Genomic DNA, 22,766 nt, shown 5'->3' with positions numbered 1-22,766 from the left:
CCTTCCGCGGCCAATATTACAGCCCGCCGCTGCCCGTCAGAAAACTGGCGGCTGGGCTGGCACTGAGCATGCTCCCGCCGACCGAGCAGCCTCAGTGGCGTCTGTTGAAGCCGCGGCGGCCCTCACTGTGGCAGTCGCTGTCTGCTGCCCGGGGAGGCGGGAAAAGAGCGAGCGGCAGAAAAACGCAGCCGCCGCCGCCGCCTCTCTGGGGTATTAGAACGTCTTCATGGTCCAAGCGTGGCGCCTGCCTGGGATAAGGAAAAGGGGGGCCGAAGACAAAATAGTGCCGAGGAGGAGGCGCCTGGGGTTCAAGGCTAAAGGAGCGGGAGAGCTGTTTGGTGACTGAGGAAGGAAACGGGACCCGGTTGGGGGCGTCTTTGTAAAAACGGGGTGTTTACAGAAAGAAAGTGGCTTCCTTACCCTGTTACCTCAGGCCGGTTCCTCATGGCAACCAGTCGCCAGGGCTCTATTCTTAAAGGCATAGCCTATCCAAGTGCCTGCCCAGCGGGAAGTTGGGCTTGGTGAGTGACCCAGATGTGGCTGGCTGGTATAGTACAGGACGGTGGCCATCGCCTCCTTCTCCTCCAGTGTCTTCAACTATGACCGCAAAATGAAGCAGCAAAAGAAAAGAGTCCAGGGGTACCTTAAAATTAAAAGACGTTAATAATAATAATAACATTTAATTTATATCCCGCCCTCCCCGCCGAAGCAGGCTCAGGGCGGCTCACAACATAATATAAAATACAAAGATTACATAATAAAACAACAATTTACGACATTATACAAGTTCCTTAAAATTCCCTTAAAACCATCTAATTAAAAACCAACAATTTCATGCGATCGTACTCGGTGCTACATTTTCAAAAGTTTCAAAACTTTATTCTGGTATAAACATTCATGTCAGACTATCAGATGCATTGGAGTGTATGCATCTCTGCCAGCCTCCCGCAGAGGAATCCCCCGGATTGACAGCTCATCTCCAGATTACAGAGATCAGTTCCCCTGGAGAAAATGGATGCTCTGGAGGGTGTGGACTTTATGGCCTTGTGCCCCAGTGAGGTTCCACCCCCAAATCTCAAGGAGTTTCCTAACCTGGATCTGGTAACCCTACCCCACATTCGCTGCCGCTAGTGACCAGGGGGTACCTGGCAATCCTGCTCTCTCTCAGTGCTCTCTGATCAATGCAAGCTTATACTGGAATACATTTTGTGCATCTTTAAGGTGCCACTGGACTTCTACCTTGATTGAAGACCAGTGGATGAAATCCTAAAGCAGCAGGAGAAATGTTAACCTTTATTATTCCAAGTAACACAGTGGGATTTGCAAATTGGGACAAAACCAATCACGTTTTCAGTTGCCAAACTGACACTGAATGTGCTGTTGCTAGAGTATGGGAAGACTGACAGAGTAAGAGCAGGGAAGAAATGTTTCTGTTGTACTACTCAAGATCGCTAAGTCCTGTGTGACTGCCCAAAGGCACATGCTTACACAAATATTACCATATCTAGAATAATAGAATAAAGTCATTTAAAAAATCAACCATGAACATCTCAATACTAATGCAAAGCAAGAGCTCCCCTCCCCCTGAACATAAAAGAATATTAAACAGCTTCAAATGTTGTCTATAAGCAGCCCTCAAGCCACAAGCAGACCATAAAAACAGCTTTAAAGGATGGGAATCCTCAGTTAAAAGACTGGGTAATATTTTATTATTTATTTATTTAATTTATATCCCGCCCTCCTCACCAAAGGCAGGCTCAGGGCGGCTCACAAACCAAGGGTCAACACAAACACATTAGTGTGACCGATACAATAAATAACAATAAAACATAAAAACAATTTAAAACAATTGCATGTGCTACTATCATAATTTCAGGCAGCAATTTAAATTTTGGTGGTTAGCTACACTCAGAGGTCTCAGAATCGCCATAGCACAGTGAAATAGACCATTGGTAGTGTTCTTATGGGCCAGTCCCATTGCTGCAGATGTTACCATTCATGTAAATGCCTGGAGGAAGAGTACTGTTTTGAAGGCCCTGCGGAACTGTAAGAGCTCTTGCAGGGCCCTAACCTCCAGCAACTCATTCCACCAGCTAGGAGCAGCAACAGAAAAGACCCTGGCTCTCATTGTTTCGAGCTTCGCTTCTCTGATGCTGGGAACTGTCGACAGGTTTTGAGGCCCGGACTGAAGTGCTCTCTGGGGCATGTGCAGGGAAAGGTGGTTCCTAGAGGCAAATCTAGTTTCTAGTTCCTAGAGGCAAATTTCAAAGGGACATGCGTTCCAAAGGCTCCCACTGAAAAAGCCCTGTCTAGTTACTGCCAGCAACGGGAAGCACAGAGCGCTCATATTAGAGCTTGTGCAGAACAGGTTCATTTTGGTTGCTAAACTTTTGGACTGAAAAATGTAGGTTTGTTTCTAGTTCCACATTTGGTCTTGTCTTTCTTTTCACAATACAGCTGTAGAATCTCTGGCACCGGTGGCTTATGGCATAACAATTGGACACCAGATCCTTGTGTTTGCACAATGGGCTAGGTTGACTGATGATGCTAGTGTGACACTGCAGTGCATGAGGTACTGGTGCAGAACTGTGATTGTTGGTACAGGAGTCCTGACTACTTCTTTCGTGGCCCAGTGATGAAGGATTAGGACTTGAGGCTGGGGGACAGGGCTGTCAGGAAACGGGCATGTCTTCTCTCACTGAACACATACCATAGATGGAAATCTCATGTGCAAAGGGAAGGGGGCACTGGGCTCATACTATTTTTCTCTTGCACTTCTTAGGGAGGTCATTCTCTGCTTGGGAAATTCCTGAAGATCTGGGGATGCAGCCTGAAGAGAGCAGGGTTTGAGGAGCGGAGGGACTTCAACAGGATATAATGCTATAAGGGAACTGATCTTCATAACCTGGAGATCAGTTGTTATTCTGGGAGGTCTCCAGGTACAGCCTGGAGACTGGCAACCAGGGTGTTTTGTTAAAAAAACCCCCAGCAGGAGTTCATTTGCATATTAAGCCATACCTTCTGACACCAATCCAGCCAGAACTGTGTTCCTGCTCAAAAAAAGCTCAGCTGGCAACCATAACTTCCTCCATGGAGCTCAGAGTAACTTATTTCTCATACAAAGCAGGAGTAAAATTGCACCTTTAAGACCAATCAAGTTATATTCAGAACGTAAGCTTTCGTGTGCTCTCTAAGCACACTTCATCAGACCTATACCTGATCCCCTTGTCTGATGAAGTGTGCTTAGAGAGCACACGAAAGCTTACGTTCTGAATAAAACTGGTTGGTCTTAAAGGTGAGACTTGACTCCTGCTTTGTTCGACTGCTTCAGACCAACACGGCTGCGCACTTGGATTTATTTCTCATATGCCTGCCTGCATTCTGATAGACAGCAATCCTGTGCATGTTACTCAGAAGTGAGTCCCACTATATTCAGTGGTGTGAATTTACAGATGAATGTGCACAGGACTGCACTCACAGTCCTCCTTGTGCTTTTTTCAGAACATGCTTCCTTTTAGACTACCAGTCCATTTTCCCACAACAAAACTCAGGCCCTAAACAATAACAGTAGTATACACAGAGTCTCATCAGCACTAGTTCAGAATATTTTATCCAGGTTTAATCATGGGTTCCTTTCGTTTTGCAAATTAAACATTGGGAGGGAGGGAAATACACCTGCTGAGCCATGACTCTTGATTCTCCGATTTGCTAGCTCTCGCCTCCTGACACTTGCAGTTCGATTGCTCTTTCATCGATTGACTGAGCCTGCCCGGCCTAAGACCGCCCTGTCCCTTGTGAATGGTAGAATGGGCCGCTGCCGCTTTCCCCTTTCCACCAGTAGTCTCGCAGGAAGAGCAATAAGAGCCAGGCGGGATCGACTGCTCAGGCCTTTCTGCAAAATGGCCGCCAACGCAACGACGAACCCGTCTCAGCTGCTGCCTCTTGGTAACCGACACCGCGGGCGCGCTTGGGAAGAGCGAAGCGGGGAGGGGGCGTGAGGATTTAGAGGGGTGGGGGCAATAGCGGAGCCCTTTAGCCTCGTTGATTTTCCAGAGTGTGGAATTTATGTCATATAGACCCGGGTTGGTTGATTCACACACACACAACAGGTACACGCTGCTCGGTAACCTTATCCTTCGAGGATCTGCTGGCGAGGTCGGGAGTAGGCGCGCAGTAAAAGGGGGGGGGGAGTATCTGTGGTGACACCATATTTCTGAATACCACCTAATACAAATTCGCCTTGCAAGTGGAGAGCTAATCCCACGAAGCAATAACCTGTCTTCTGAATGTGTCAGCTTTCTTTAGGGTTTTTTTTTGTTGTTTAAATGAGAGTATTCAGAAACGTATTCGCTCACATGCAGTCTAGAGTGGTACCGTCAAATTGCTGCTTTAGGACTTCGTTGCTTTATTCTGCTGTCTGAATAGTATTAAGCTTTGCAGCGGAAGGAGCTGGCAAGGTTTACTTCTACCTTACTCGGACTGTAGGTGAACTCAAGTACTCCATGATGGTCTCACATCTTTAAAAAAAATCATTGCAAGTCGAAAACTAGGAGAAAGGACTCAGCTCTTTTTTTGCTTTTCTTGTTTTAGTTTTTAAGGGGTTCTTAGTGGGAGAGGATCAAAAACATGATTTTTTCCCCACTTGCAGTAGTGAAGAACATTTTACTGGCCTTTTGGGCTGAACATGGGGCTGTCTTAAATGAAAAGTATTTGTGCGTGTTTGAGGTCACATAAAATAACGGGAAGCTCAGTTTGTAGTCCAGGTTGTATATTCTTAGCGTTGAGTTGCTTTACAAACAGTGGCCTGGATTTAAATAGTTCTAGTGATAAAGGAAGCAGTGTTCTCTTTGACTATCCTTTAAAAAAGCAATGTTGGGAATTACTGGATTTGTGTGAAAAGAAGCCACCTGAGACCAGACCTGTAGTATATAAAGGGGAACTGGGTGAGATTCTGTGAAAAATATGGTTGGAACCCAGTATTTAGATTCTGGAGCTGTAGGACCAATCCCTCAGAAGTAACTTGACTTTGTAGTGAGGTTTGGATGGTACTCAGAAATAGTTGCTCTGAGAAGTACAAACAAAACTCGAAAGAAAAGGGCATCACTAACACACAAATGTGTTCTATTGATTGAAAACATTTATCCCTTTTATAAGGGGAATTATGGTTTGTTCCTTTGTTTCTATTTGGTGTGCTTGGGGCAGCTAGGTAGTGGCAAAGGATATAAGATAGATGCCCATATTGTTGATACTGTTGGCAGAAATACAGAGAACATAAGCTATGTGGACACCAGCAGTTGTGTTTTAAGTTGTTTTTCTTATAAAGAAAAAAATGGGATTTGATAAAAAGCAAGTGTGGCTTCTTTATTTTCTGTAGTGAATTACGTCTATTCTCTTAGCATGTTACTCTCTGTAGTATGTGTTTTCTGCAATTCCCATAGGATTTGACTGCTTTTCAACTGTTGGGGAACTAAGACTCATTTCACACATTCCTACATGGAACTCTCTTACCCAGTGGAAAGTTACCATGTAGACAGTCACTTCTGAAGTATTTTAGCTGCACATTTAGAGTGTTGTGTGAAAAAGTGGTTAAGTGGTGGTAAAGTTTGTAACACATAAATAAAACCACAGCTGTCTTTAAAAATCTGTTTTGTTTGATCTCAGACCATCATAAAATGTAACTAACTATAGGAGATTTGGGATTAAAACCACACTGAAGTTTTTGAGTTTAGCAATCTCTTTAAATGTTTTTAGGCTATCTTGTAGAATATGTATGTTTAGAAATGTAGTATCTGCTATTAAAATATTTTTTCATTGACAGAGCTCGTGGACAAATGTATAGGATCACGTATTCATATTGTGATGAAAAGTGACAAAGAAATCGTTGGCACCCTCCTGGGTTTTGATGATTTTGTCAGTATCCTTTATACAGAGTGTTTGAAGCTTTTACCAATCTGTTTTTAAACAAAATCTGCATTCCATGGTAAGAGTATTGTAGATTTGAACAGGATGAAGTTTAACACTTAGATCTGGTTCATGTTTTCTGACTATGTGATTGGCCTGATCCAACATGGCTTCTCTTATGTTCTTATGATTGTCTCAGGGAATGTGCATTTGGGCATACAGGGAGCTCTCGTTTATATAAACTGGGGCTTCCTCATGGGTAGGATATCCATTTATTTGATTGACAAATTTTGTACCCTGCATTGGGCAGGTACATCAGGGCTGCCAAGATGGCTTACAGATTAAAAATATGTAATAAAAATACTACTTTAAAACAGTTAAAATAAAACAAAAATATACAAAAACACGAAAGCTATAATACACATACAAGAACATGAAAACAGTTTACATATAGGGCAAGAAGAAGAGATCACTGAGGGAGTGTAGAATGAAACAAACAAGTCTTCACCCACTGGCAAAATATGGCAATAGAAGGGGTCAGAAGAATCTCACTGGGGAGAGTTAGGCAACCACGACTGAGAAGGCCCTTTCTCATGTTGCTGTCCACTTAATCTCAGAAGAGAGGGGCACCTGAAGTAGGGCCTCAGATGATGACAGTACTGGCCCAGTAGGTTCATAGAGTAGCCAGCCCTACAGGTTTTTTTTTTTTTTTTTTTAATAAAAATTTTTATTGTTATGTATTCCACCACCAATCCACCTCTGTGAGAGTCCCAGGCCATAGATACATTATAATAATCCATAAATTTATAACTATTAACATTCCGTCCAAATACAACTCCGTCACTCTATTTAAACATCTTATCCATTCATTTTCTTATTAACCAACCAATCGTCTTAAATTGTTTAAACTTTTCCAAATATCTCACCATCTTCCTAAACCATCCCTCCTCCTGTTCCCTAACCTTTAATCCATTCATTCTTCGTATCTTCATCGTTAAATACTCCAAAATAATTATACTATTCATTCTATCCCTCCAGTGATTAATTGTCAATTCCTCAGCTTCTTTCCAATTCCTTGCTATCACTTGTCTTGCTGCTACTAACATCAAATTAATCCATTTACTATCCTCTTTTGATCTTAATCCCACACCATCCAAATTAATAATTGCCATTGCTTTGGATATACTTATTTTCCATCCCATAATCTTTGTCATCTCTATGCCAACCTGCATCCAGAATTTTTTCACTAAGGGACAATCCCACCACATGTGACTGAAAGTTCCAATTTCTCCACATTTCCTCCAACAATTTTTACTCCCTGATTTAGAAATATAATACATCTTAATGGGTGTATAATACCATTTCTGTATCATCTTCAATCCCTGCTCCTGCACTAACCTAGATGTTGTAACAAAGGGAGGTAATCTAAACATCCTCTCCCAATCTTCATCTAAAATTTTATCTCCAATATCTGTTTCCCAATGTTCCTTCAAAAATTCTCTCGGGGATTTCCCTGTACCTAATAAAATCTTATACAATTTTGAAACTATTTTTGACTTATCTTCTCTATACTCTTTCACCAATTTTTCAAAGGGAGTATTAATTCTTTTACCAATATTTTTAAGTTCTTCCTCCTTCAGCAATGAGGAGATTTGACTTTTTAACAACCAATTAATATTATTCAAAATATTATACTCCTCTTTCTTCACCCCATCAGTACCCCAAACCTCTTTCAATTCTTGAATCGTAATCCTCTTCAGTTTATCTCCTACTTCCTTTGACAGTGATCCCCTTAATGGAGCAAATTTATCATAGTACCACATTTTAATAATAGATGATATCTCCGGAGCGAGTTCTATCTTCCACTTCTCCCATACCCTACTGGGCCCTATAAATGTTGATAATTTATCACCTATCTTCTTCCTCCTTTTCGTTCTATCAAATAAACTTTCCTTTCCTCCTACTACCTCTAAATTTTCCTTTTCTATCCCGTTCAGCTCTTCTCCTAACTCTCCCTCCAACCAAATCATTAAATGCCTTAATTGATATGCATCATAATAGTAAATTATATTGGGAATCCCCCATCCCCCATCTTTAATACCATAATATCTATACCTATTGGCTGTCCTTGGTTTCTTTGATGCAAAAACAAATCTATCTATATCTCCTTGCCATCTCTTCAGTACGTATTCTGGTATATGCCAAGGCAATACATAAAATAAATAAGTCAACCTAGGAACTAGAAACATTTTAACCATGGCATTCCTTGTACTAATTGACTCCTTCCTCTTCCTCCAGTCTCTCATTTTAACTTGAATTCCACTCCAGATTTTTTTATAATTATACTCAAATATTTTTTTAATATTCCTAGGAATATTAACCCCTAAATATTTCACCATTTTATTTGCTATGGGAATACCCAAAATTTTTGAAGCTGCTAATTGTAACCCTGGTTTTACATTAACACACATCATTGAAGATTTTGAAAAATTCACTTTTAACCCTGACACTTCCTCAAATTCCTGTAGTATCTTTTTTAAAGGTGCCACTGCGGGCTCCACATCCTTAATTGTCACCATCATGTCATCTGCATACATTGTTAAGAGATTCCCATCTATTTTCCCTTTCCCTGGAACTTCAAAGCCTATAATTCTTTTATCCTTTTTTAATTTATTCACTAATGGTTCCAATGCTAAAATAAATAACATAGGGGATAAAGGGCATCCCTGCTTCGTACCACTCAATACCTGAACATATCCCTCTACTGAACCACCAACTCCTATCAACGCCTTAGATTTAGAATATATTGCCTCAATCATATTTTGAAATTTCTCCCCAAACCTATACTTTTGAAATATAGTCTTCATGTATGTCCAATCCACAGAATCAAAGGCCTTATAAATATCCAACGCCAAAAGCGTAAGCGGCAAATCCTTATTTTTAGCTAAATAAACCATACCCATCACCTTCCTAACTGCCTCTACTAAATATTTTTGAGGCATAAACCCAAATTGCTCTTTCCCTATCAATTGTGCAATACATTTTTTGAGTCTCATTGCCATAACCTTTGCAAATATTCGATAATCCATATTGGTGATTGAAATTGGCCTATATGAATCCCTTAAAGTCTGATCTTTCCCAGGTTTCGGAATTAACACCAATCTCGACTCCAACCATGTAGGCGGTGTAGGAGATCCATCCAAAATTCCTTGAAACAATTCAGTCACATGAGGCACCAATATATCCTTAAAATGCTTATAAAATACCGCATTAAAACCATCCAGTCCGGGTGCAGATTGCATATTCATAGAATCTATAGCCATCTTAACTTCTTCTTCCGTTATATCCTTATCTAATTCTTTCCTACTATCTTCACTTAATTCTAAAAATTCCAACCCCTCACAGAATTTTTCTATATCTTCCTTTTTAATCCCTTTGTTTGCATACAATTTGTTATAGAATTCTATAAAATTCTCCAGTATCATTTTAGGTTCAGTTTCCAAAAACCCTATATCGTTCCTGATTGCCTTAATATTTTTCCTAACCTGAAAATTCTTAATTTTATTTGCTAAAATTCTTCCTCCTTTCCCTTCAAACTCATAATACTTCTGTCTGTTATACCATAATTTTAACGTAGTCCTATTAACATCCAATACATTCAACTCTTCCCTTTTCCTAATTACTTGTTCTTTATCCTCCTTCTTCTTAGATTTCCTAAATTTCTCCTCCAATACTCTAACTTCTTCTTCTACTTCTTTAATTTTCCTATCTTTACCCTTCTTCAATCTCACCAAATTCTGTATACACACACCTCTAATAGTGGCTTTCATTGCTTCCCATACTATTGTTAATGAAGTATCTGATTTCCTATTCTCTTCAAAATATCTTTCCATTGCATTTTTAATGTTACACTTACTTTCTTCATCTGCCACTAACCATGGATTAAACTTCCAATTATACGATCTATTACAATGACCTATTTGCAAAAAGGCTGAAACAGGGGCATGATCAGTAATCTTAATCATCCCGATCTCCATATCTTTTACCCAATTCCTCATTTCTTGAGAGACTAAGATTCCATCTAATCTTGAGTAAGTTCCATGCACGGCAGAGTAAAAAGAATATACATCATCATTAGGAAACATTTCCATCCATGATTCTAGCAGACCAAATTTCCCGCACATTCTTTTAAATTTCTCCACCTTCCTTTTTTTAACATTACCTTTCCCCTGCAAGTTAATATTAAAATCCCCCCCTATTATTTTAGTATAGGGTGAAAATTTTTCAAACTTCTGCAAAAATCTATACAATACATTCAACTGATGCACATTAGGGAGATACAAAGAAGCTAAAGCCACCGGCTCTCCCTCCAAATGACCCTGTACAAAAATAAACCTTCCATCCTTATCTCTCATTACTTTATCTGCAACAAAATCTATTTTAGAATTAAATACTATTCCCACCCCTCTGCTCTTTGAGGAGCCTGGAGCAATAAATTTCTTACCTTTCCCAAATCCAGGGAAATTCATCTCTCTTTCCCCCCCATTATATACCTCCTGCAAGAACAGCACATCTGCTTTTAACTCTTGAATATATCTCCCAACTCTTGCCCGTTTCACTGGATTTCCTAGCCCTCTAACATTAAGAGTTGTACATATAACATTAACATTTTTTATCATATTATACCTAACCATAGCTCTTCCCCATATCTCTTCTGTTCTCTACCAGCCTGGAATTCTAAACCCCAATCACCCTTAACCAACCCCACCTGATGTTGCTTATCTACCCTCCACCTACCCTCCATTACCAATTCTACCCATCCAAGAAAAATGCAATATGCCAATGCTCGTGGCATATTTCTTGTATAAAGAATTCTACCCAATATGCATTCACTCACCTTCTTACTCCATTCATACTCCACCCATTCACCCCTTAGGTCCCAATTATCCATCCATACCCCAATCACACCATCCAAACATACCAACATCATCCCAATCAGCCACCATCTACACATCTTCTTCCCAATCCTACCACTAAACACATCAGACATCCAGCTACCACTAACATCCATATTGGGGGGGGGGGAGAAAAAAGACATCTCTCCCACACTGTAAACTCAAAAAGAGCAACAGCAGCAATTAAAAAAAAAAAAAACCAAAAAAACTGTTCATGTTGAGCTATTCCGGTCCTTCTATCTTCTTTCCTTCTTCCTTAATCCATCTTCCCTCAATCATTTCTTAGTCTTAGTCCTTTCCCTGAAGTCCCAAGTCTTTTTTTCCTCCTTTTTCTTCTTCTTCTGTTTCTGAGTGTTCCCCATTTGCTCTTCCAAACTATTTTCCCCTTCTGAGTCCCAGTCAGGGGAATGCTTGTAATCCTTAGGCAGCTGCAGTCCCACACGTTTAAATAGCTCCTCCATCTGCTTCTGATCTTCTGCAAACAGCTCTACTCCTTCATGCACCATTTTCAGAGCAAAGGGTGCCATTCTCCAGCTGTATTTCATTCCTTTATCCTGCAGCACCTTGGTAAACACTCTTAACTTTTTCTTCCTGTTGATTGTTTCCTGTGATAAATCTTCAAAAGCCAACACTTTTTTATCATTATACAGTAACTTATCTTGCCTATCCAAGGCCTTCATGCCTTTAAGCACCTGCTCCTTTAATGTATATTTTCCAAAACACATTATCACATCTCTCGGCCACCTCCACTCAGCTGTCTGCTTCCCAACTCGATGAATACGATCCAAATCTTCCCTTGAAATTCCTAAGTCTGGGAGCATTTCAGCCATCCATTTAATCACATTATCCATGTCCTCCGTTTCTGGAATATTTTTCAACCGCAAATTTGACCTTCTGGCCCGATTTTCCAAGTCCATCAGTTTATCTTTAAGGTATTTATTTTGCTTTTCCAACTGTCTGGACTGTTTTTGCAACAAGTTAATTTTCTTCTCATTTAGCTGCGCCATTTCCCATGCACTATTCACAGTCTCTGCCATGGCTCCAACGGCCTCAGCTAAATTAGTTATTTTTTCATCCACAATCTTTGATACTGCCTTAATAATGCTATTCTTGGCAGCTTCCACAGCCCTCTTAACTTCTAATTGAAAGTCTTTTGGTTTCATTACCTTATCTTCACTTTCAACTTCTGAGTCCGAGGTCGCCATTGCCGTTTCTCTCAGCACCAATTAGTTTTAACTTTAGCCTATGGCCAACTTCCAGACTCCCACTTCACAACTATCACCGACTTATTTTAAAGTCTTCAAGGCTTTGTTATTTTTATCACCAGAAGAAGGAATACTTAATTCCCTTTAGCATTCTACCGGGAGCTCAAACAAAACACGTCTTCCTCTCAGCTGAGCATGCCACGCCCCCCCCGCCAGCCCTACAGGTTTGCTTGTCTCAAGTCATGTAGGATGCTAACTGTCTCAGCCCTTGCATTATGGTCATCAGGCAGTGACCCTATTGTTCATCAGGGTTGATCTGGCTGACTAGGTGGGTGTCTCCTCCCTCCTTTACTATTCTATGTATCTTCCTTCTGAAAATGAGTGTGCTGTGGAAGAGAACAGCCATCTCAGATAGGAGTGTGCTATTCTCCAGTCAGGGGTATACGATAATTGTGCTCTTCTGCTAGAACCTCCAAACAAACTCTTGGTCCTTAAATGTTAGCACAAGCACCTTAAATTGTGCCTGGAAACAAATTGAGAGCCCACGTAGATGGGTCAAGACTGGAGCGATAAGGTTCGTATGACCCACTCCAGTCAACATCTTGGCTGCAGCGTTCTGCACCAGTTGAAGCTTCCACCGTTTTTCAAGGGCAGCCCAATGTAGTGCGCATGGCAGTAATGTAATCTGACTAGAATGTGCACCACAGTGGCCAGATCTTTTCTGCCTAGGAAAGGCAGCAGTTAGCTAACCAGTCAAAGCTGATAAAAGACACTCCTGGCACAGCTGCCAGCCACTTATCCAGCAGAAGGCATAAGTCCAATAGTGCTCCCAATCTGCAGACCTGTTCCTTCAAGGGGAGTGCATCCTCTCCAGAACAGATGACAGCTCAGTTGCTGGAACAGCAGGTAGTCAGAAACTGTACATAGTCCCAAGTTACACAGGAGCCTGGAAGCCAGACAAAGGCTGCATTGGTTATCTTTGGCAGTTACTTTATTAGATTTTTCTTTTGCCCTTTCTCCAAGGATCTTGGAGTGGTGTATGGTCCCTGCCCTAATTTATCTCTCAAAAAACCGTATGAGGTGGGATAGGGTAAGAGGCAGAGTGGGAGAGGAAGATCTCTGTGAGCATCCAGTGAGTTTCATAGTGGTGGGACTTGAGCTTGGGTCTCCCCAGTCATAGCTAGATACTATAATCCACAACTATCCATTTCCTAGGGACCATAGAACATATGAACAGGGCCCACATCTTGCTCTTGTACCATGTTAGCCCTTTGAAACCAGGACAAATGCTAATTACTCTTACAGTCATTGTTTTTCCTTGACACCAGACTCTAGACATGGTATTAGAAGATGTTACAGAATTGTAAGTATTGCTACTTGTGGTTTTCTGCTTATAAGGACTCATGGCTGTGTAGATTTTGTGCTAGCAGTTATCTGTATTTTCCTCTGCTAAGCTTGCCTCTCCCATATTTGCTTAAGGGAGGCACATGGTTCAGCTTGCATGCATTTGCTTTGCATGCAGAAGTTCCCAAGTTAGGTCTCCCTTTAAAAAGATAATGGAAAGACCTCCCCCTGAGATCCTGGAGAGTTCCTGCTAGGTAGAGGAGACATTACTTACCAGTACTGCCAGTAGTCCAGTTTGGTACAAGGCAGCTTCCTGTGTTCACTTGTAAATAAGGCAACAACATTTAGGTACTTCTGCTGGGATTATTCGGGAAGGTGTGTCTGCCTTCTGCACTGTTCCCACTGGTTTCAGGAAAGGGGTACATTATGCGGATTTTTCATTTAAGCAGAAGCAATTGTCCTGAAACTACCTTGGGTTCTTGGCACTGCCGCCTATAGTGTTCTTGGCACTGCTGCCTATAGTGTTAATAGCCATATTTTCTGCATGGTTCTTTAGATTATATGTGAAGGGCTGCTGCAAGTGTGGAAATAAGCCACACTATTGATTCTTCATGTGGTGTCTTAAGACTCTTACATTTTCAGAGTGGTTTGGGAAGCTACCATATTGTTAAAGTAACATAAAAACAAACACTGACTCCACCCTGAGTGTGAACAGTACAGGTGGTAGAACTTTAAGGACTGAAAGCACACTTACTCAATTGAAATAGTTTTTTTGGGATCACAACCTCAGGCATGGCATGCACAAGGAAAAAAGTGCTTACAGATCCACAAGGCGAGGGGCCTGTGGGATTTAGGAGTTATGTAGATTCTTACAGAAGGATAGAGGAGATGAGAAACAGATAGAGGAGATGAGCGAACCCATGGAAAAGACCAGGTGCCGCCAGTTAAAAGACTGGTGGCATCAGTAGACCAAATTTTTAACTTGATGCTGACTTACAAACAAGTCCTGCTAATTTAAATGCAATTTACTTTCATATAAAAATATTTGAGATCACCACCTTTATTCAGTTTTGTTTGAACTGCTGATGATGGCTTTGATTGTTTTCATCCACATCTCTGACTTTGAAATATTTCCTGACTATTCAACAGTGAGATCACACCTGAAGGAAGAAGAATCACAAAGTTAGATCAGATTTTACTAAACGGCAATAATATAACAATGGTAAGCAGTGCTTTCTTGTGTAATGTTTTTTTCTTTTAAATTATACTTTGAACAAATATGTAATTGTGGCTCAATTAACATATATTAAACAATGTGTATAAATGTTCCAACAGCTGTATGAAAGAGCGAAAAGGATTCTTCAGATGTAATTGATTATTTTTAACATTTGCTTTTTTTTTTAAAACAAAAATGATTTGGGCACATTTCTGTGTAACTCCATCTTTTAGACTCCAGAATGACTGAAATAACTCTTTGTCAATGAAATGTTATGTTCTTTATCATTTCATATGACATAAACATTTCTTTTTTTTCTCCCATTCCTTACAGTTGGTTCCTGGAGGTGAAGGACCAGAAGTGTAAATACATTCATTTTGCTCTTGGTGAACTTCACTTAAATGTTCTGAAGGGATATTTTGAGAAACAATTGTGGGTTTGTTTTGTTTTTCAGGGTTTTTTTTTACATTTCAAAGTTGATATTTGAATATAAATAAGACTTTCCATTTCAGGGAAAACATGTCTTTAATTTTGACTTTGTATGTTGAAATCATGACTTTGTTGTAATGGCAAAATCTGCAGTTCACAGTATTGGAATAAAGATTTTTTAAATATTACTAAAACTGTAAAAACTGTGCTTATTGTAAGCTAGTACATGAAATTAAGAATTTTGAGCATTGCTTCAGCCTGTTTAGAATTGATATAAAAATATTGATGTAAAACTAAAAGGCGGTGATCTCAAGTAATTTAAAAACTGCTAGTTTTTAAACTGCCTAGCTGCATTTCCCTAAGCGTATGGATGTTTTTCATCCTGTAGATTTCATTTTGCTTTTGTCCTCTTTAGTGTCAGAGCTAATCGTTCTCTTCATTATACTTTGTTTTCCAAAACCAGTCTTTTTGGACAGTCTTTCTACCTTTCTATTACTAACTGATGCATCCAGTTGGTATTTGTCACACTGATGAACTTGAATACAGGCTATGAACTTAATCAAAATTTCTGCCATCCCCTTCCTCTAGACATGGTCTGTGGGGCAGCTTATAAAATTCACAAAACAGTAGCACAATCAGTTTACAACTAGGACATCTGTTAAAACCAATAGGAGGATCAGTATTAATAACGAGCTGAGAGAGAACAAGCAGCAGCAGTACAAAGAGCACTAAACAGGTAATCTAATTCATCACCAAAAGATGGACAGACTTTGCCTAGTGCCTAAGGATAGCTGTTAGCAAGGTGGATCCTACCGCTACTCAAGCAAAATTTCATTATTAAAATATATGTTCCATCCTTACTTTTGGCTCAGGTCTTTCTCCAACATAAGTAGTTTTTTTTACTGGAGGAATATCTGCTATGCTGGAATAACATTACTTGGAGGATGTTGGATTTATCTGAGCAACTTCAAATCTCGAATCTTCATGAAAGTATTTAGTGATTGAATTCTAGGTTTGGGGGGGTATCACTTGTTGACCTTGATTTTCAAGGCAGTGATAACTGCTGAGGTCTTCAACCCCATGTGATTACATTGCTGCGTCATTTGCAATGATTTAGCCTTCAATCAGCGCTGAAATTTAATTGTCTTGATGAGTGTAGCAACCAAGTAGGAGGAAGAACACATTTTAAAAGAGATGCAGATTTTGGAAATATTTTTTCCATCCAGAGTAACTCCCACATATCCATATCCAACTTTGTTGTGTTTATCTTTCCGGAGGTGTTTCTTTGAACATGCTGTCTGTGTGTGCTCCTCACACAGGTCTCTGGATCCTGTCTCTCACCTGTGCTGGTGCAGGTATACAGGACATTCCAGAAGCCACATGCCATAATTAAAAAAAACTGGAATCAGAGCAGCAATATGGACTAATTTCCCAATTGCCATGAGTTTAATGAAATGGAAAACAAGTAAGGGTTTTCTTTTGTATGGTCATTTCTGTATGACTCAAAAGTGTCATTCTTGATTACATCACTATTGATAGAATTGGGTCTCACAAAATAGGACTCCATATTCATGCAAGTAATCAAAAATGTCTTGGTACTAAATGCTCCCTGTACACTTAGCATCCTTAGATGTACAACCACAAAGCAAGTTCTAGCAACAAGATATTTGTGCAAAGCTGGAGAAGGTGATTTTGGTTTTAACGAGTGTCTGTCAAAATAAATGTAAGTTTTTTTCTGGGAGCTTGGTTATTTTTTCCACAGCAAGGCAGTTGTCATTGAAACGTGCTTCAGAGAAATGTGAGAGAAGAGTTTTGATAATGTCTGTTGCAAACCTTTTATGCTGAAATCCTACTTCATCCACTCAAGAAAATTCCATTTTCATTTCACTTGCCATATTGGCACCCTGTCCTTCCCCTGTAGAAATCACGTTACTGTGTCAAGGATGGGGGGTAGGTGGGTAGGGCTGTTCTACTTCCAAGATGTGGAAGCCAGGTTTTGTAAATCATGCTACCCAATAGCAAGCTTAGAAATCAGTCTCCCAAGTTATTGTTAGTAAGACTGATCTATTGTACTCTCTGTATATTAACCATTGATCATTCCTTACATTCTGCTAATACAACTTACTACTGAAAGCAAAATACATTTCATTATAACCCCACTTTGCAATTTACTTGGCCTGGGATAAATTGAGATTGAGACCATGTGATAAGGACTCTTTCCCATAAACTTGCTGGACTAAGGGAGGTGGCAGTGCTTGTGCAAACTCACTTTCCTAATATGTATAGCCAGTTTTCCTCAGTCTGGCCTTTGCCCTGTTAGTACTTAGTCTTGTTTGCATTGCTCTGAAGTCTTGGCCAATGCTTGCTCTAAGCTGTGGAGTTTTGTGAGCAAAAATTATATTTTGTGAGCGACTGGCATTAAAGTTGTGACCTACTGCATAAATTAGTTTGCTCTGGGGCCATTTTCCCTGAGCTAAGGCAAAAATGTGTGAGCCAGAGGCCAAATAACTGGGCTAGCTCACACTAACTCAGCTTAGAGGGAACACTGGTCTTGACTTTTCTGACTCCACAAGGCACAAACACCACTTCTTCGATGATTTCTCCCTTGTTAGGACTGCTCATTAGAGGCAGTGAAGCTAGGATACCAAGTGTTTTTCCTAAAACCAACCTTCAGACTCCTTTCTGTCCCACTGTGAGACAAGCTGCCAATACTCCCTCTAAGCTGTGGAGTCTTTTGAGCAAACATTCTATTTGGTGAGTTACTGGCATGTAAGTTGTGTGCTACTGCCTAAATTAGTTTGCTCTGAGGCTATTTTTCCTGAGCAAAGAAAAAAATATATGAGCCAGAGGCTAAAAAACTGTGGACTAGCTCACACTAATTCAGCTTAGAAGGAACACTGGCTGCAGTTGCTTATGGAGGCTCTGTCCCTGAGCAGCTGCAGAATACTTAGAACTACACAGCTGGAAGAAGAGTTGTTCAAGCTAAACAGGGTCTTTTTGAAAGCAGGTGAATGAAAGAGGCTGGCCATTGGAAGGAAGAGCCGGGGAGTCTTGACAAGTTCCCCTGAACTACACCTGATAGAGTTAGTACTATGGGCAGTTGTATTTCAACTACAGATATGGGTAAATTTGTATCTAATTTACATAAAATACAAATTTTGTATTTTTTTAAAGGTTAGATGTTGAGTCAGCTGTTGATGGCCACCTTAAGCCAGATTTTGGGGTTGCCAACTCTGGGTTGGAAAGTATCTGGAGATTGTTGTGGGTGGAGCTTGGGGGAAGGCAGAGTTTGAGGAGGGGAAGGACCTCAATGGGGTATAATTTTGTGGACTATACCCACCAAAACTGCCATTTTCTGCAGGGGAATTGATTTCTGTTATCGACATGAGTTGTAATACAGGGAGATCTCCAGGTTTGACCTGGAGTTGGCAACCCTACAAATCAAGCTGTGATTGCCATGACTACCAGCTTACTGGTTCCTAGTAGCAGGCCAATGGAGAAGAAGAAGAGGGGGAGAAGAAGAAGAAAAGAAGAAGAAGTTAGTTTTATACCCTGCCCTTCACTACTCAAAGGAGTCTTGGAGCAGCTTGCAATCACCTTCCTTCCCTTCCTCTCCCCACAAAATAAACCTGGTGAGGTAGGTGGGGCTGAAAGTGTTCTCCAAGAACTGCTTTTGAGAATAGCTCTGAGTACTGTGAGTGACCCAAGGCCACCCAGTTGCTGCTTATGGAGGAATGGGGAATCAAACCCAGTTCTCCCAGATTGGAGTCTGTGCACTTAACCACTACACCAAACTGGTTCGTGAGAATAGGGAGATTGTCTACTCTCTGACCAATAATATGTGATCCTTTGGGATTCATCTGTCTCTACTGTGGGCTTATATAAACTCCCATTAAGAGCCATTTGCTTGGTTACAGCAATTGGAGTAGCTGTCCTGTGTGGCAGGCTTCCCTGAGACCGACAACTCTAGCTATGAAAATTGATCCTGGGGGTAAAATAATCCTCATTTACCTCATAAACTTATCAGTTCTTATTCTTAAAAATTACCTATTACTTGTGCATTTTATGCACACTTGGTAAAGGGTACCTAGTATTTGGATTATTTCTCCACATGGAGTTCTCATTATACAGCAGCCTTACTAAATTGGGCAAAGAGGCAAATTTAGCCAAAGTCGTCAACTGAGAATCAAAATGTGTGATGGAGCTCCACACACAGAGTGCCTAGTATATGGCTGATTCTTCCTAAACAAGAACAGCCACTTGGGGGTTAGTATGCTTCAGAGCACAGTGTTGCGGAGGGGAGTATATTCCTCGTCTCAACCATCTTTCCCAGTAGAAAAAAAAGCCAAATGCAGGTACCGATCTCTTTCTACTAGGGTTAAAAGCTATGGGGGTGGTTGGGTGGTTTCAGTCAAGGTACAGGGAGTACCTTTGTCCAGCACTACAGCCCTGTTCCCTATTGCCTTTGCTGCTTTTTAGTGCTAAAATTATGTGTGGGGGTGGGGGCATTCAGTTCTAGGCCCTACCATGGGACTAGAAGTTCTGTATGCTGTGTTCAAGTATTCATACAAATGCTCCCCCACTGCTGGCTCATCCAGTACTATGGAGACCAGCTCAAACATCCTTTATCCTCACCCACCCTTTAGCTAGACAGGCTGATTTTATTTGACATCCCTGAACTGTGGCTAAAGCTGCAATCCTAAATGGTCTTACTTGGAGATTCAGAGCAGTGTTCAGTGAGAAACTCAGGCATGGCTTCCGGGTCATGTGAGCTTCAGGGTCAGAAGCAGCTTGCTGAGCACCTCCTGGCAGCTCTTCTGAACCATGTGAACGGGGGGGGGGGGGGGGGGGCTCTACCGGAGGCTCTACCGGAGACTCGGTAAGGATCTCTGGCACCAAGAGGCGCGATGATGGCATAGAATTCCAACAGGTGCGGGATTCGTAGCACCTTCTTTGCCTCCGGCTCCACCACGCGGTTGCCATTTTTGTAATGGCACTAGAAGTGAACCGCTCGTTGGTCCAAAAGATTAAATAGTGATATTCTACACTGAATGAAACATCTACAAGTAAGTCACTAAAGTATTTGTCGTTTTGCAAGAAAGAAAACTCCATTAGCTGTTTTGAATCAGGAGAAAAGTGAAGAAAAAAAGAAGAGTGATGTCATTAGTCCCCCTCAACCCCCCCTTCTCAGTATTAAAAGACTTAAAAGTCTAAAAACAGGGCTTGAGATTGAAGAAAAATAAAAATATTTTTTGTTGACTGGAGGAAAAATAAAGTGGAACATTGGATTTTAATTGGAGAATATAAAGTAGACTGATGTAAAGACTTAAACTGAAATAAAAGTGAAAAGTGCAAGCTTTTGTTTCAATCAGAGATTGGCCTGTTTCTGAACAGATTACAAAATAAGGAACACAGTTGGGGATTTCTAAAAGTTGTCGCAGAAATGCAGCTGTTGCCAAATTCTTGGCTGAAGTCAAAGGTTTTATTGTGATCTTAATCTTTTTTAGCCTTTTATGCTTTGAACAGACATATCTGATTGTTGTTTGGCTGACAAGTCTCTGTATATCTCTTTTCATTATACCAATAAAGGTGTGATTGGAAAAGTGGAAATAATGTAAAAGAGAAGAACTGGCAGAAGGTCCTTTGATTGGTACAAACTTTCACAGCTCTTTTTCTTTATTGAATGGACATGATGGGGTCGATTGGATTGGGATATAAATGTGGCTTTAGAAATTTTTCAGGACAATTTCATGAATGGGATGCAAGCTCTGCAAAAGTCTTTGCATGAGTGCCTCAATCTGATGCGTCCCGACAGCTAGTGATAATACTGAAAGTACATATGAACATATGAAGCTGCCTTCTACTGAATCATACCCTCGGTCCATCAAAGTCAGTATTGTCTTCTCAGACTGGCAGTGGATCTCCAGGGTCTCAAACTGAGGTTTTCCACACCTATTTGCTTGGACCCTTTTTTGGAGATGCCAGGGATTGAACCTGGGACCTTCTGCTTCCCAAGCCGATGCTCTACCACTGAGCCACCGTCCCTCCCCTAAAGTATAAATGAGCCACAGGATGTAACAAACCAGATAATATCAGGAGACCAGAAGACAGAGAAGATGGGAAAAGAAGAAGTCCAGCAATATGAGAATCATTTTAAAATGGAGTCTGGTTTTAGCTTTTTTTTACGAAGGAGAAAGAACACCTTATCAGAAAGGAAGAGGAGGAGCGTCCCTCAAAGATTCCAAAAACAGAACAGAAAGGAGAAGATGATGCCAGGACATCAAATGATGATGAAAGAGAGGAAATGGAAGTCCAACTGCCTGTAGTAGCAGTAGGTGTGAAACAAACACAGGGGTGCACAGCAGCTGCAAAAGAGGGAAAGAAACACAACAGTCCAGAAAATTTTGGCAGATGTATGTTATTTGGACTGGCTAAAAATTGGAAGATCTTTAAAAAGAAAAAAAAAGACGAATAAATTTTGAATTGTCAGAAATGGAGAAAAAATTAATATATCCTTTGACTTTGTGAGAAATGGATTAGACATGTAGTTAAAAATTTGTAAGCATTGGTTAAAAATTGGACAGTTTGGGGAAAGAAAGAAAAGATTGATATTGGGAGGGATTTATTTAGATTATTTAGCTGGTGGTGAGGGGAAAATATATAAAAGGGTGGTTAAAAATAAGAAAGGAATGAATAACAAAGATATTGTTGGGGTAAGATTGTTGAAATGCTAGGAAGAAATTTGGAATTCTTAAGGTATTATTGGGAAGAGGCTCGGATTAAAATTGTAGGGTTAAGAAATAAATGCTGGATTGAAATCTTGGTGATAACAAGTACTAAAATTAAATGTGCAGAAAGTTTAAACTTATTGGGAGATAGGTATGTAATAGATTTATTGAAAAAAACATATCTTTGAGATACTTCTGGGGTGATTTTTAGAATGTGCATAGCTTGTTGAAGACATTTAGTAAATAGTTTAAAATGAGAAATATATTGAGTTAATAAGGTCAAGATAAGAATTTGGTTTATTAGACTTAGAGAAAAGAAGTAATACTTTATTATTGAATTATTTTTAAGGACCAGTATGCCTAGATTTTATAATATGAAGTCTGAAACAGATATAAAACATATATTGTCTGAAAAAGTGTTGGAGGTCCAGAAGAAATATTAGAACTTGAGACAGAGATGTTTTACTAAATATTGAAAATGTGTGCAAAATTTATAATGACATGATTAAGACTTACTGGTGATGATTTTAAGAGAAAAGATAATTATATGTAGAAGTTATAATGCTCTTGTCCTATCCTGTATCCCACAACCCTTTCCCTTATTGTTTGTAGTATGTAGAAAAAAATTAATAAAACTTATCTTAAAAAAAGAGAGAGAGAGAGAGAGAAACTCAGGCACAAGCATCTGATCAGCATGCCATTCATTTCTAGGAAGAATCAGTTTATGAGGTGAAGGAGGAGTATTTTACCTCCAGGATGAATTTTCGGGCCCAGAGTTGGAAAGACACAATGGTTTCATGATATACAATGTAACAACAGCAGCAAAATTATTATGAGAGGAAGCAAAGTTTTCAGATGTGAAGCATTCAGACACTGTTCTTATATGAGGCGGCAGATTTTAAAATTAAGTTATTGTGGCACTCATTACAGTTTTTATTTCATACACATCAAAGAGAGAAATTGATCCCACTCTGCCTTTGAATTCTTG

The 22,766-nt window shown here is 40.2% G+C and overlaps 2 protein-coding genes across 2 annotated transcripts in view; one reads left to right on the top strand and one right to left on the bottom strand.

Annotated features, from left to right (window-relative positions):
* AVL9 (AVL9 cell migration associated) overlaps positions 1 to 478 on the bottom strand; it is a 35,644-nt gene extending 35,166 nt beyond the window's left edge. The window contains exon 1 of the mRNA XM_060247623.1: positions 421 to 478. The gene's annotated coding sequence lies outside the window, so the exon portion shown is untranslated. The remainder of the gene's footprint in view (positions 1 to 420) is intronic.
* Positions 74 to 15,238, top strand: LSM5 (LSM5 homolog, U6 small nuclear RNA and mRNA degradation associated). Its single transcript, XM_060247624.1, has 6 exons — positions 74 to 210; positions 3,713 to 3,945; positions 5,819 to 5,914; positions 13,397 to 13,424; positions 14,555 to 14,627; positions 14,955 to 15,238. Exons 2-6 carry the CDS (start codon positions 3,807 to 3,809, stop codon positions 14,985 to 14,987), a joined length of 369 nt encoding a protein of 122 aa, XP_060103607.1. The 5' UTR covers positions 74 to 210; positions 3,713 to 3,806; the 3' UTR covers positions 14,988 to 15,238.
* Positions 15,239 to 22,766: the final 7,528 nt, after the last annotated feature.

Source organism: Heteronotia binoei, chromosome 10, assembly GCF_032191835.1.
Source record: "Heteronotia binoei isolate CCM8104 ecotype False Entrance Well chromosome 10, APGP_CSIRO_Hbin_v1, whole genome shotgun sequence".
Classification (NCBI taxonomy): domain Eukaryota; kingdom Metazoa; phylum Chordata; class Lepidosauria; order Squamata; family Gekkonidae; genus Heteronotia; species Heteronotia binoei.
Note: the sequence above shows the minus strand (reverse complement) of the source record. Positions and strands in the feature narration are given on the sequence as shown.

Coding starts and splice junctions, on each gene's coding strand:
- LSM5 (XM_060247624.1), top strand. CDS start 3,807: ATGGGCCGCTGCCGCTTTCCCCTTTCCACCAGTAGTCTCGCAGGAAGA. Junction 13,425..14,554: donor TTAGAAGATGTTACAGAATT/GTAAGTATTGCT, acceptor ACTATTCAACAG/TGAGATCACACCTGAAGGAA. Junction 14,628..14,954: donor ACGGCAATAATATAACAATG/GTAAGCAGTGCT, acceptor CATTCCTTACAG/TTGGTTCCTGGAGGTGAAGG.